Source organism: Aulonocara sp. 'chitande type north' Nkhata Bay, linkage group LG2 (assembly GCF_057382095.1).
Source record: "Aulonocara sp. 'chitande type north' Nkhata Bay isolate Kocher_YH1m ecotype deep benthic linkage group LG2, A_spYH_male_GT1.1, whole genome shotgun sequence".
In the NCBI taxonomy this organism is placed as follows: Eukaryota; Metazoa; Chordata; class Actinopteri; order Cichliformes; family Cichlidae; genus Aulonocara; species Aulonocara sp. 'chitande type north' Nkhata Bay.
The window spans coordinates 6,153,167-6,165,730 of record NC_141345.1 but is presented as its reverse complement, the minus strand read 5'-3'; the positions used below and the strand labels follow the sequence as shown (position 1 = coordinate 6,165,730).

The window sequence follows — 12,564 nt, the reverse complement described above, 5'->3', positions numbered from 1 at the left end:
ACAAAAAACTACAAAAAAGCTAACCCTAAATAAATAAAAATACAAGATAAAAATGTCTATTTTAACAAAATTCTAACACATTTTATTGAGAAACCAAGAACAAAATCAAGTCCGTTTCAGACGTTAAACAAATATTCACATCTATGAGTCTTAAAAAAATAATTTATTGTTCAGATGTTAGTTTGAAAAACCAGATGTTTCAAAAATCAAAGGAAAAACCTGCACAGGCAAAATGTTTTTATACTGTTTGGTCAACATTTTGTTTTGTCTAATCAATAACATAACTAATCAATAACAGAGTCTTTGAGGCTTTAAGCCCACAGAGCAGCAGCAGGAAGTCACTCAGATGTGTGTTTCACACATGGCTAAAGAAACAAAATTAAAACCTTAAAAAAAAAATCTGACATTCACGTCTCTTCCTCAGCTTCAGGTGTTCTCAGGTCGGCAGCGCCTTCTTCTCTGCTTTGCTCTGCTCCTTCTCCAGGTGTTTCTGAAAACAAACATATGCTGTAATGTGGGCGGGGCAGTGTCGCATATGTACTTCAGGTATGTTATAATGTGGCTAGGTCTAAGGTGTATCATTATGTGGGCACCTGCAGCTTGTTGTAGTGAGCTTGGCTGCTGCAGTGCATCTTCTTCGCCGTGTCTTCGTTGGAGTAAAACAGGAAACAGATGCGGCAGTAAAACCCCGCCTTCACGTGTTCGATACCTGAAATAGTAACAATGACGATGATGACGGCGAGTTTTTTTTTACGTGAACCTGACGATGACCTGGCGAAGCTTTCTCACCGATGGGTGTGGAGGGATCGTACAGCGGCAGGGGCAGAGACGCTGTGCTGGATTTGTTCGCAGCGACAGGAACAGCCTCTGTCTGCTCATTCTGATTAGTCGATGTCTCCATCTGCGAAAATAAAAGAGAAAAACAAAAGATTCGTCTTGTTTACCTGTTTTATTTCAAATCAAAATTTAAAAACAAAGTTTCCCCATTGTTAGCATGTTAGCAATTAGCTCAAATCTCTGGTCAGTTGATGGAAAGATGTTTAAATGAATTCGATGTCACCGAAGTCGTCTTTGATTGAACGTTTCAATAACGAGCTGTACAAACGACTCACGTCCTCGCTGTCCTTCAGCTTCTCAGCACCCAAATTTTCATCCATCACCGTCTCTTCACCACTGACTTCACAGCTCTGCACTTCCTCCTTTTTCTCCTCTTCCTCTTGTTTGACCTCCTCTTTGGGCTTCTTCCCTGGAGGCTCCTCGCTGTCATGGGAGGATTTTAGTGGCGGGCTCTCGCTCGCTCTCTTCTTGGTGTTCGGCACTCTATGGCTTAATGGACAGACGTGATTGAGGGGTTCAGAGGCTTCAGCTTAAAGCAAAGTACATCCACAAGCTGTAAAAGACAGGTGTCATCTCCAGGTTTACATTTAGATAAAAGGCCTGAAGACGACTGCTGCTGTGAAGAGAAACTAATAAATCAGACTCGTGCAGCGAGCACACAAGAAGTAAAAGAAGAAACTCACCCGTGTTTGAGCTGCTTGTACTTCCTGCTCACGTAGAGGGTCAGGCGCTTCCCGCTGAATCTCAGTGGCTTCGCTTTATAATCGGCAGCCATCTTCTCTGCGTCCTCGGCATTACACATCTCGAGGAAACACTGAGGACAAGCATCAGACGGCTTTAAAGCAGCAGGAGTTATGTGGATTCAGGTCGGACGTGCATTTGTCCCAGTTCCGTACCTCTCTCCGGATCCTGTTCAGGAAGTACTTCTTGACCATCCCATATGGTTCGGCGAGCTTCAGGACCTCCTCGTCCGTGTATTTGCTGTTGGGGATCTGCCCGATGTACACCACCTTGCTGGAACCGGACTGAACAGCAAACACAGAGAAAATGAGCCCACAAAGAAGAAAACAAACACCGACTGTCCTCATACGGTCGTGTTTCTTTTATCTGACAAATGTCACAAATATCACATTTTTACTGGCCCACAATAATCTGGAACACTAATAACATCCACATCTTCTCTGATCCTGCTTCCTGTCACCGATTTCCAGTGTAAGTCACAATTCATTTTAGTTTTACTATAAACATAAAGCCCAACACAGCCAGGCATCTGCTTATGTAGCAGACCTGCTGAAACCTTAAAACAGCAGTTTGATCATCTGATCAGAATCTTTTAATTGATCCATGATCTTATTGTAAATCCAGAGCCGATCACACTTCGAGGTTGTAGCTCGTAAACATTGGAACAGCTGAATCTGGGGTTTGTTTTAAATGACTGCTCAAAGATAATTTTACTTATTTATTTTTTATATTTTAGCTTTAACCAATGACCACTGCAGTCTGGCTAAGGTGTATGTATTTAGAACATTTTAGACACAAACCTTATTCTCAGGTTTCAAATTTTGTAGAAATTAATAAATCAGATGAAAACATAACATGGAGGTTAAAAAAATTTAAATAAATCACCTGGATGGTGGGGTAGCTCATGGAGTGACTGATCTTCACCGTCCGCCCGCACACTGACGCCGTGATGTTCCCGTTGTAGAAGTTGGCCATCGCCCGTGCTTCTTCTTCTGTGGCAAACTGAAGGAACGCCTGACGAGGGAGAGGAGACAATGCGATATTCAAAAATACTTTTCAGGAAATATCCAACTACTTCAATTGGATGCAGGTTCGTTTACCACTTCTATATTTACCACTTCTCCAAATTTGCATTTGGAACATTTTTCAACTGATGTTTGAAAAAGTTGCTTTACTGGTGTGATACAAATGTCCAGGATTAAACTTTCACTTAACACTGAACAGAGTACCTCGGGTCTCAGGTCCAGCACCAGGTGTTTGACCACCTTCCCGAAAGGCTGGGCGAGTTTCAGCAGCTCGTTGAGGTACTGGTACCCTCGCCTGAAGCCGACGATGTTCACCACCCTCATACCCTGATGGGAGGAGCAAGAATTGAGGAATTCCAGTGAAACAGAGTGAATGAAAACAGGTTTCTGAACACAGATTATGTTGGAAATCTCATAAAATGTCGAAAGTAGTGCAATTTCATATAAAACTAAAGTTATTGTGAATCAAAAGTTCAATTGCAGTTGAACTTTGTCAATCTCCCCTCACTCACAAACTATTTGAACTATTCAACTTGAGGGAGTCATTAATTCACCAATGAGCTCTCCACCCTTCAGTTGTAAAACAATAGACCACAGAAAAGGTCAAAATATTTCAAATGTATTAATAAAGTGAAAAACTGAGATTCTTGAGATGCAGTGATCCACAGAAACATGAAGTCAAATATTAAAGGTATCAGAGCGACGGCGCTCGGGTACGTACCCCTCGCCTCGTGTTGTCTGCAGAGAAGAGGAGACACAAACAGAGAGGAAGATGTGCGTTAATTTCAAACACCTTTTTGTTGATTGAAGACATCGTCCCCACATCCATGAAGGAAAATGACTTTAAGGAAAAGCTGGTGCTGCAGCACATTACAGGTACAAGTGTTAACTTTGATCTCTAAATATTGATCTGATCAGGTACCGATATTGTCCGACTCTCCATGGGCTTCGTCGTTGTCTTCCTCCAGCTCGTCCAGCGTCACAAAGTCCTCCATGTTCTCTGGGAAGTCCTGCTGGAAGAGACATCATTAACACACCTGTGCCACTCCTGGATTACAGACTGAAGGACAGAGCAGGTGCATCACCTCTTCTTCGGGTAGATCTCCCTCCGCTGCCTCTGGAGCCTCCGAGCTCTCTGCCGCCTCCATGTTCATCTCCCCTTTGCCCTTGTGCTCCTCGGCCAAGGTTTCTGCTTGTGGCTCTGACTCGGCCTCCTGCTTTACCTCACCCGTGTCTCCAGGTGTGTCATTAGTGACATCATCGGTAACCTGTGTGCAGTTCGGTTTAATTCCAGGAATCACTTTTGGCTTTAATATTTGTTTCAACTTTTTTGTTTTCTCACCTTCTCCTCCTCCTGTCGAGCATCCTCAGACTCCTCTACCGTCTCCTTCACAGACTCTTCTCCCTTAGGCTCGTCCTCCTTCTCCTTGCCATCAGGTACCTGCTCCTGCTTCTCCTTGCCATCAGGTACCTGCTCCTGCTTCTCCTTGCCATCAGGTACCTGCTCCTGCTTCTCCTTGCCATCAGGTACCTGCTCCTGCTTCTCCTTGCCATCAGGTACCTGCTCCTCCTTGCCATCAGGTACCTGCTCCTCCTTCTCCTTGCCATCAGGTACCTGCTCCTCCTTCTCCTCGCCATCAGGTACCTGCTCCTCCTTCTCCTCGCCATCAGGTACCTGATCCTCCTTCTCCTCGCCATCAGGTACCTGCTCCTGCTTCTCCTCGCCATCAGGTGCCTGCTCCTGCTCCTCCTCGCCATCAGGTGCCTGCTCCTGCTCCTCCTCGCCATCAGGTGCCTGCTCCTGCTCCTCCTCGCCATCAGGTACCTGCTCCTCCTCCTCCTCGCCATCAGGTGCCTGCTCCTCCTCCTCCTCGCCATCAGGTGCCTGCTGCTCTTCTCCGTCCTCCCTTCCTTCCATCACTCCTGACACTTCCTCGTCCTCCTCCTCTGTTACCATCTTCACTTTGTCCTTCTCTTCCTTATTTTCCTGTCTGCTCCTGGAGCTGGATGAGGAGGTTTTGGAGTTGGAGGACTCGGCTCTGCCATTCTTCTGGCTCGAACTGTCTCCTCCGCCCTGTTTGTGCTTCACACTGTATGAACGAGTGTGTATGAGTTTAAGCTTCCATGTGTATCCTGACATATATACACTGTGTTAGCAGTTAGCCAGCTAACACCACCTCTCATAACGAGGTCAGAGATGATGTTCAATTTCTAACTTTTAATAAAGAGTCGGGTTTGCTCACTGGCTAATCTGGAGCTACTTCTGCTGACACCCTGCTGTTTTCAACATGACGTCTGCTATGATCTACGAAAGCTGAAATATCATGGATCAGCTGTGCTGCACCAGTTTAAAGTCTGTGACACAGAGGAACAGGAACAACCATTGGTACCCTGCATGTTTTCTTATAATTGACTTGACAGAACTTGAAAAAATGCATTCTGGGTACATTTTCACAGCTCGTATCACCACAATTTAGAGCAGGGGTGTCAAACATATGGCCTGGGGGCCAGAATCAGCCTGGCAAACACTCCAATCTGGCCCACTGGATGGCTTTGGAACATCTGGAGGAAGATCTTTAAGTGTCTTTTCATAAGTTTTGCAGCTTTAACTACTGATACAGATGCTCCCCATACCCGTCCATTTTTCTTATATTAAAATATCTCATGGATTAGATACATAGTTATGGTTCTGCACATCGGCAGAAAGGAGAGTTCTGGTCAGGTAACTGTCTTTTATGTCATTTATTTCCCACAACCTCCAGTCAAAGGGTGTATCTGTCCCTTTCACTGCATTTCATTCATGTATGTGTTTACAGTTCCTACACCATGTCATGGTAGCAGTGTCTGAAGCCGGGCACTCACTTGAGGGTTTTGTATTTGGTGCAGATGTTGAGACGAACTATTCTCCCATTGAAGACGAGGGGGTTCTCGGTGTAATGATTCACCAGCATCTCTGCGTCCTCCACAGTTGCCAGCTGAATAAACGCCTGGACACACAGACGAACACAAAAGCAGCCATCATTCAAACTTATTCACCTTATCACAGACTATACTCAGCCAAATCTGATCTCCACACTTTCTGTAGTAATGCTGGCATCACATGAGCACTCAAAGAGTAGCAGTGTTTCTTGCTCTGTCTTGATGATGGTCAATCATCCAGGTAAGTAAATCTCCAAAAGTTGATTCTGTTCATCTGGACGTAGCGTTTTGTGGGAGAAACGTTTCGTCACTCATCCAAGTGACTTCTTCAGTCTCAGCTGACTGCAGGTTTCCCCAGTCTTATAAACAGTACATTTGCATAATGACTGAAACCAGGCCACTTAAGGAACAATGGGCTGGGAGGTCAGTTCCTTAATCTTAATTATGCAAATTCTCATGACCATTGATCTACAACCACTGACCAAAGCTCACTGATCAAAACCCACTGATCAATGGCCATGAGTACCATTCACAGAGAGTTGGGGAATGGCTGCAATCACAGCATTGTAAGATGGTGAAAGATGTACCCTTAGGCCCCCTCCTCGATTCAGAGATGGTTTTTCCCTTTTCACGTAAATGGCCTCCTTGACTCCGCACTCAAACCAGCGTTCCTCCCTGTCCAGGATGTGCACATCCTCATCATTGAAAGAGTGTCCAATGGCCTGTAGGTGTAAATAGACTGCAGAGTCCTGACCTGACGAGGTAGCTCTTCTGTGATGTGCCATCCACTTCGCCAGAGGTTGTTTGGTTCCCCTGATGTATAAGGCTGTTTATAAGGCTGGGGAAACCTGCAGTCAGCTGAGACTGAAGAAGTCACTTGGATGAGTGACGAAATGTTTCTCCCTCAAAACGCTACGTCCAGATGAACAAAATCAACTTTTGGAGTTTCCTGCTCTGGTTTATTTACCCGGTCGGTTAAGAAGAGGTGTTTCTCAACCACACCGAAGCGTTCGGCGAGGGTCAGCAGCTCCTGTTTCTTCTCGTCCTCTCGGGGCAGATGGTAGAAGAAGACCACCTTGCTGCCTTGACTTTTGACCTCTTTCTCAGGTTTGTCTATCGGCCGCTCCACCCGCCGGGTCATCGGTTGGTCCCCTGGTCGGTCTACCGGCCGCTTTGTCAGTCGGTCCATCAGTCGATCCATTGGTCGCTCGTCCTTCTGCAGGTTAGAAACAGAAACTTCTGAGGATCTGAGTCTGTGGGGAAGCGGTGAGTTTTATTTAGCAAGCGAGGGGATGTTACCTCAATGAACATGAGGGTCTGGGACAGGTACAGGGTGACGGGTTTGCCGTACGACAACGGTGGATGCTGCTGGTAGTAGTTTACCACGTCCAGAGCTTCTTCATGTGTGCTCATCTCCAGAAAAGCCTGATGGTCACAAAGATTAGACTTCAATGCTGAAATTCAGTTTTCCTCAGAGAGGTTTGCTTTAAGTTTCACAACCACGTATTTAATGTTGTTATTACTGGATTATATTTAGACTTCTTTAATCCCCAGCTATCTATAGTCTCTTATCACAAGCTCAGTCTGACTCCATTTCTACCATCTTGGACTGCAGCTGGTGCCAGCAGTCCTCCTCCTGGTGTGGAGATCCTCTGTGAGTGGGTTCAGCTCAGCGAGGCTGCGAAGGAGAATGAGTACTACCAGCTGCAGTTTCAGATTGAGGAGATGAAGTTCATGTGCAGGATGAAAGAGTGTGAGGCAGCTGATTGTATTGTTCAGTTACATTTATGAAGAAGAAAGTTTAACTAATGTCTACATCTAAGTTAGAAGTAACTGAGGTGGAAACAGCGAGGTGAGTTTTCCTACCTTGTTCTTGAGGATGAGGTGCTCCCTCAGGCAGCCGAAGCGCTCAACGAGGGCGAACAGGGTCTTGTCGCTGAGAGGCTTCTTTTCATATTTCACCACCACCACCCTGCTCCTCAGCTGAGGACACGACACAGTCTTTACTGAAACGAGCTGAGCTCTGCAGAAATGAGCTGATCCACAGGAAGACACAGCAGAGAGACAGAGGAGGTCAGACTCACCTTATTCTGTCCCAATGAACCGGAACCACGTCCTCCACCTACTCCTGACACACAAACACACCGATGTTCGCACATGACCAAAGACAGATTTCAAAAGGTGTCTGCAGCTTTCTGAGGGCACTAAACAGCTGGGTCTCTTAACCCTCACCCACTCTTTCTAATGGCTCTCTGTATTTACTGTACCTGAGCTTTTTAACCATTTTTATCCCAAAGTCAGCAAGCGTGGCACATAAATGTAACACTGAGCTCACAGGAGAACCAGACTTGATCAGTTGGAAGTTAAAGACTTGACGTCAGCTGTCTGAAACCATCTTTATGAATAAAATAGTGACTCCCCGCACAGAGAGAAAGTGACAAATGACTTAAAATAATACTAATAGTATTAATAGTGATAAAATAAGACATCTGTGGGTCCCTCACCTCCACCCCAGCTTGAGGACATCCCTGCCATTGGTCCTGAAGACATGGGGGCTGGTCCCAGCAGTCCTGCAGACAGGTTGGGGGTCTCCCAAGGACGACCACTGGAATTAAAAACATGAGATCGTCAGTTATCAGACACCTGGATTATTAACACACAACACAAAGCTTTGTTAACACCAGGCCACAGAGACAGTGTGTGAACCCTCTGGAGGCAGGAGAGTTTCTGAATCTTTATCTAATCTAATGAAGCCCATCTGACCAAACAGGAAGTTGCCTGTCAGGTGTACAGTATGCTTGCTGCTCTCTCTGCTGCTGTGGCCCATACATGACATACAATGCAAACAACAGAAAGACAAATCAGTGCAGGACAATCTGTTTGGGCACAGCTGTCAGTAATAACACTTTTCCGAGGTTAGGTCGAGGTCCTTTAGGACTCTAAATCTAACATCTCAAACACTAAATGAGGAGCTTAATGTTAGCATCTCTTACCCTCTGCCTGGGCCCATACCAGGGTCCCACTCTGGATACCTGAAAAACAACATTCAGTGTTACACATCTGATAAAGAGGAACAGACCTCAAAGGAACATTTAGTCAACAACGATGAGCTGAATGATTACAACCTCCTGCTGAGGTCAAAGAGAGATCGGTACTACGGAACAGGATTTCATCTCATTCGTGTAACTTCAGGGTTAACCTTAAATTTTCTGTACTACAAAGGTCGGTTTACTTCTTACCAGGTACGTCATAAACTAATCTGACTAACGCCAGAGTCATCCCCGTCCAGCGCTGGGATTTTGGAGGGCTGCACAGGAGCACGTTTGCGTTGGTTTGGGTACTGAAACTCTAAAAACCAACCTAATTTCTTCTGATGTGAACATGCTGTTAACAGATTTATAACTTAATCTGTTTTGGCTCACTGTTGTGTATTAAGAGCAACTCACATGTCCAGAAGGTGCCGTCTGTTTTCAGCATGGCGGAGTCCATTAACGTGTTGGTTCCACTCCTACAAACACAAACAGAGCATTACTGACACTCAACAGGCCGTTTCTCCTAAAATACAACCTGTATATTAAAGGAACAGTTCACACAGTTATTAACCTTCATAGCGTCACCCAGACAATCACTTAGGACCAGATTTACTAAGAATTTAAATGAACTTCATCAGGTTTCCATTTTAAAACCAAAAATTCATGATTAAGATCTTTTTAAGACCTACAAAAACGAATAATTCATTATATTTTGTGTGCAATAATCACTATAACAGACAGTATTTGATGCTTTCTTAAGCCATCAGTGACAGTCATACAGGCAAGAAGAGCTCACCCGCATATCTTCAAACCTGCTCACTGTGTGACTTTGGTCAGTAGATTACGAACTTCCTGTTGATTTTTGGTAAATTATGTTTTTGTCAGCATTGAAAAGAACCATGTTAAAAATTTTTGCTTTAAAGCCAAAAAGTGTACATTTCTTCTCAGAGAGAATTTAAATTTCCAAATTCGAGTGATAATCGATTAAATCCTTCTTTCTCACTCCTGACACCACAAACTAAAGAAAAACAAACACAAGACCCCAGCTGCCAAAAGTCTCACAGGTTTAAAAGCCGCCAATTCGATAAGTCCATGAATGTGTGAGTGTGAAAAGTGAAAAGATCAAGTATATCAGACTGAATGTGTAACATGAACAGCTTTACCAGCTCATGTGAACAGATACTAATTATAAAAAGAGATTTTTGGTTTAATTGGATGACCGCTGGAAAGATCCAAATCTAACTGGTCAATGCTGGAGAGCTTCAGCTGAGAAAATGGAGACAGGGAACATGCTGTGAGGAGATACAACAAGGAAATTATATGAAGTAAACCGGACCTGAATCAGCGCCTGTCACTGACTGAAGGAAGACTGGAGCTCAAACAATTACAGTTAGTCCGAGAAGAAAAGAGGAAGCAGGTTGGACGTACTCACCATGGTGGAATGAACGTCAAAGTCACAAAGAGAGCACACGTGGGGGAACATGGGGGGCATGACTCCCAAGAAGTCTTGGACTTTTCCGTTTGACGGGGAGCCCATCCTCCTCTGCATAAAGACGGGCTCAGACGGGCCCATGCCGAGCCCACTGCGGTGGGAAAGCTCAGAGTATGGCCTCTCTCTGCTCCCACCTCCACCTCCACCGCTGTAATTTAAGCCGTAGCCCCGGCCGGAGGAGACGTCCTGCAGGGAGCTGTACCCAAAGTCTGTGGAGGACTTGGCTGAACCTTGTCCCAGAGAAGAACCGCCCATCCTCCCCACGTGTCCCTCTTCCCAGCTTCCTCCTCGATACGCAGCATCAGAGGACATGGCCGCCCGCCGCTCTCCTGCTTCCCCCTTGCGACTCTTCAGCTGTCTGAGGATGTGTGGCAGCGTCTCCACACTGATCTCCTCCTCAGGGATTTCAGCCAGAGCGTCCAGGTCAGAGGGCGACAGCCCCAAACTGGCAAACAGCTTCATGGTGCTGCCAAGATTGCTGGTGCTGCCGCCACCGCCACCGCCACGTCGGGGCATCTGCCCGCTGCCGTCCTGGCCCTCCATGCCCATGCCCACACCCACACCCATTGGTCTGTTGGGACGCTGCTCGTTCATGTTGAAGTTCAAGGTTTCTGCAGCGGCCAGGAGCCCCCGACCCACAGCGAAGTGTTTCTGAGCGCCGTCAGCCTGCGTCTTCTGAGACATGATATCAAAAAGTCTGTCCCGCTCTCTGGATTCAGCACAGAGAGCCAAGATAAAGAAGGAAACAGGCGCTGGAAAGGTCTTCAAAGATGACAGGAACTTAATGTGGTCAAAGAGAGCAGGAGCTCCTTTTCTTCTGTGGTGGCAAGTCTTATTTCTGCTGAGACACAATGAGGTAGAAAAAGCTTCAAACAAAGCCTCTCCTAAGAAAACAGGAGCCAGTGGAGGCCCTGAGCAACAGACGGAGGAGCACGACTCTGATCTTTACTGCAAAGGGAACATAGGAGGCGGTTAAAGGAGGAGAGAGAGAAAGATTCACCTCAGCCCAGCAGGAGGAACATGACCTGATGCAAACAGAGTGATGGAGACCGCCTCACTGAGGAAGAGAAACTCTGAGTCCACGAAAACATCGACAAGAGGCGAGATTACAACGAGCCTCTGAGTGAATCACAGCCTGACACAGACCAGGAGTAACATCTTTGCAGGTACAGTGAGAGGAGAAGGAAAGCTGCAGCAAACACGCTTTACGGGTCGAGCTAACAGCGCTATGATGTCTACGTTGTTTAACCTGACATGTTAACTAAAAGATTAAGTACGCTGTCATTAATGAGAAAAATGAAACCAAAAACGACTCAGATAAGCTGCGCAGCTAACTTTGCTAACATACATGTCCTCCTACCTGCCAACACTGGCATAGCTAACAGCCTTAAGTTATCTGATATTTAACGTGCAAACTGTGGATGAAGCTGTTAACTGTGCATTTACGTGTATAATATGATTTATCTGTAATTACGGACACTCTTACCCTTTCTCCAACACCCGATCGCAGCTGATTAGTAAATAGCACGAGACGGGTGACCAAACTACAGCATGTGAAGTATCGCGATGTTTCCTCTCCTCCTGCATCAGGCGGTGTTTTTGTTTCTGTTCGCTGCTTAAACGTTTTCTATGAAAATAGCTATTAACACAACATACACTTAGCTCCTCTATATTAATAATTTCTCTCAGGTTCTCTTATCACTATAGAGGATATGTATTTGGTTTAAAAAATGGGTTTAGGCTTGTTAAATCAGTGGATTTTATAAACTTTCGGAGGAAGGCGGGCTTTCAGAGTTTGGACTACAGTTTGGACTACAGTGCTGCATTCAAGGTCAGAAAAGGTGCCAGCACCTAACGTGATGAAAGCCCTTCTCAAATTGAAAGAATTAGATCAATTTACAAAACAAACAAATATGCTGGGTGTGAGTGGATTTCCAGATAAAAAACAACTACACAAGGACTGCTCAAACATGGACTTTCTTATCCTAGGCAGATTATAGTTGTGTAAAAGATCTACAAACATTTTACTCTACTTGTAAACCCACACAAAATAGTTATCTCACTGTTTGCTTTTTAATCCAGACAACACTGAAACCGTTCTACATAAAAGAATCACAACACCTACACCTACTGAACCTTTATACTTTGGCTGCTCCCCTTATGGGTCACCGCAACACTCGTCTCCAACCACTCCACTTCACCCAGTGTGCATGCTCTTCTTCCCCTTGTGCAATGTTTATTGCTTTAGATTGTTGACTCCAATTAATTAAACTCATCAACCTTCAACCTGAGCTCTTTTCATGTACACCTTTTCACCTGTTTCCTTCTCATTTACATGCATGTATTCTGTCTTGCTTCTACTGACTTTTACTTCTCTTCTCTCCAGAGACTACCTCTCCTCCACCTGCTCTCTGCTCTCACTGCAGTTCACAATGTCATCTGTAAACATAATAATCAACAGAGACCCATGACTGTTCTCTCGAATGGAAACTGTAGCTACATCAATTTAGAGAAATAC

General features: G+C 45.2%; 1 protein-coding gene across 10 annotated transcripts; it reads right to left on the bottom strand.

Annotated features, from left to right (window-relative positions):
* Window positions 1-142: 142 nt before the first annotated feature.
* On the bottom strand, window positions 143-11,648 carry LOC147337359 (uncharacterized). 10 transcript variants are annotated; one of them, XM_086304148.1, is made up of 23 exons: window positions 11,533-11,648; window positions 9,987-10,887; window positions 8,969-9,030; window positions 8,516-8,554; window positions 8,027-8,127; window positions 7,607-7,650; window positions 7,389-7,505; window positions 6,822-6,947; window positions 6,490-6,738; window positions 5,466-5,590; window positions 4,165-4,693; window positions 3,946-4,104; window positions 3,689-3,871; window positions 3,526-3,616; window positions 3,325-3,341; window positions 2,808-2,930; window positions 2,464-2,592; window positions 1,734-1,862; window positions 1,521-1,651; window positions 1,113-1,326; window positions 790-901; window positions 594-709; window positions 143-490 (listed from the first exon to the last, which is right to left on the bottom strand). In XM_086304148.1, exons 1-23 carry the CDS (start codon window positions 11,631-11,633, stop codon window positions 437-439), a joined length of 3,852 nt encoding a protein of 1,283 aa, XP_086160274.1. In that variant the 5' UTR covers window positions 11,634-11,648; the 3' UTR covers window positions 143-436. The 10 variants fall into 10 exon arrangements, with proteins under 10 accessions (XP_086160274.1, XP_086160316.1, XP_086160240.1 ...); XM_086304190.1 differs by having other exon boundaries at window positions 9,987-10,884; XM_086304114.1 differs by having other exon boundaries at window positions 3,946-4,693.
* Between the last annotated feature and the right edge of the window lie 916 nt (window positions 11,649-12,564).

Coding starts and splice junctions, on each gene's coding strand:
- LOC147337359 (XM_086304114.1), bottom strand. CDS start 11,633: ATGCAGGAGGAGAGGAAACATCGCGATACTTCACATGCTGTAGTTTGG. Junction 9,031..9,986: donor TTGACGTTCATTCCACCATG/GTGAGTACGTCC, acceptor TTGTGTTTGTAG/GAGTGGAACCAACACGTTAA. Junction 710..789: donor CGATCCCTCCACACCCATCG/GTGAGAAAGCTT, acceptor TTACTATTTCAG/GTATCGAACACGTGAAGGCG.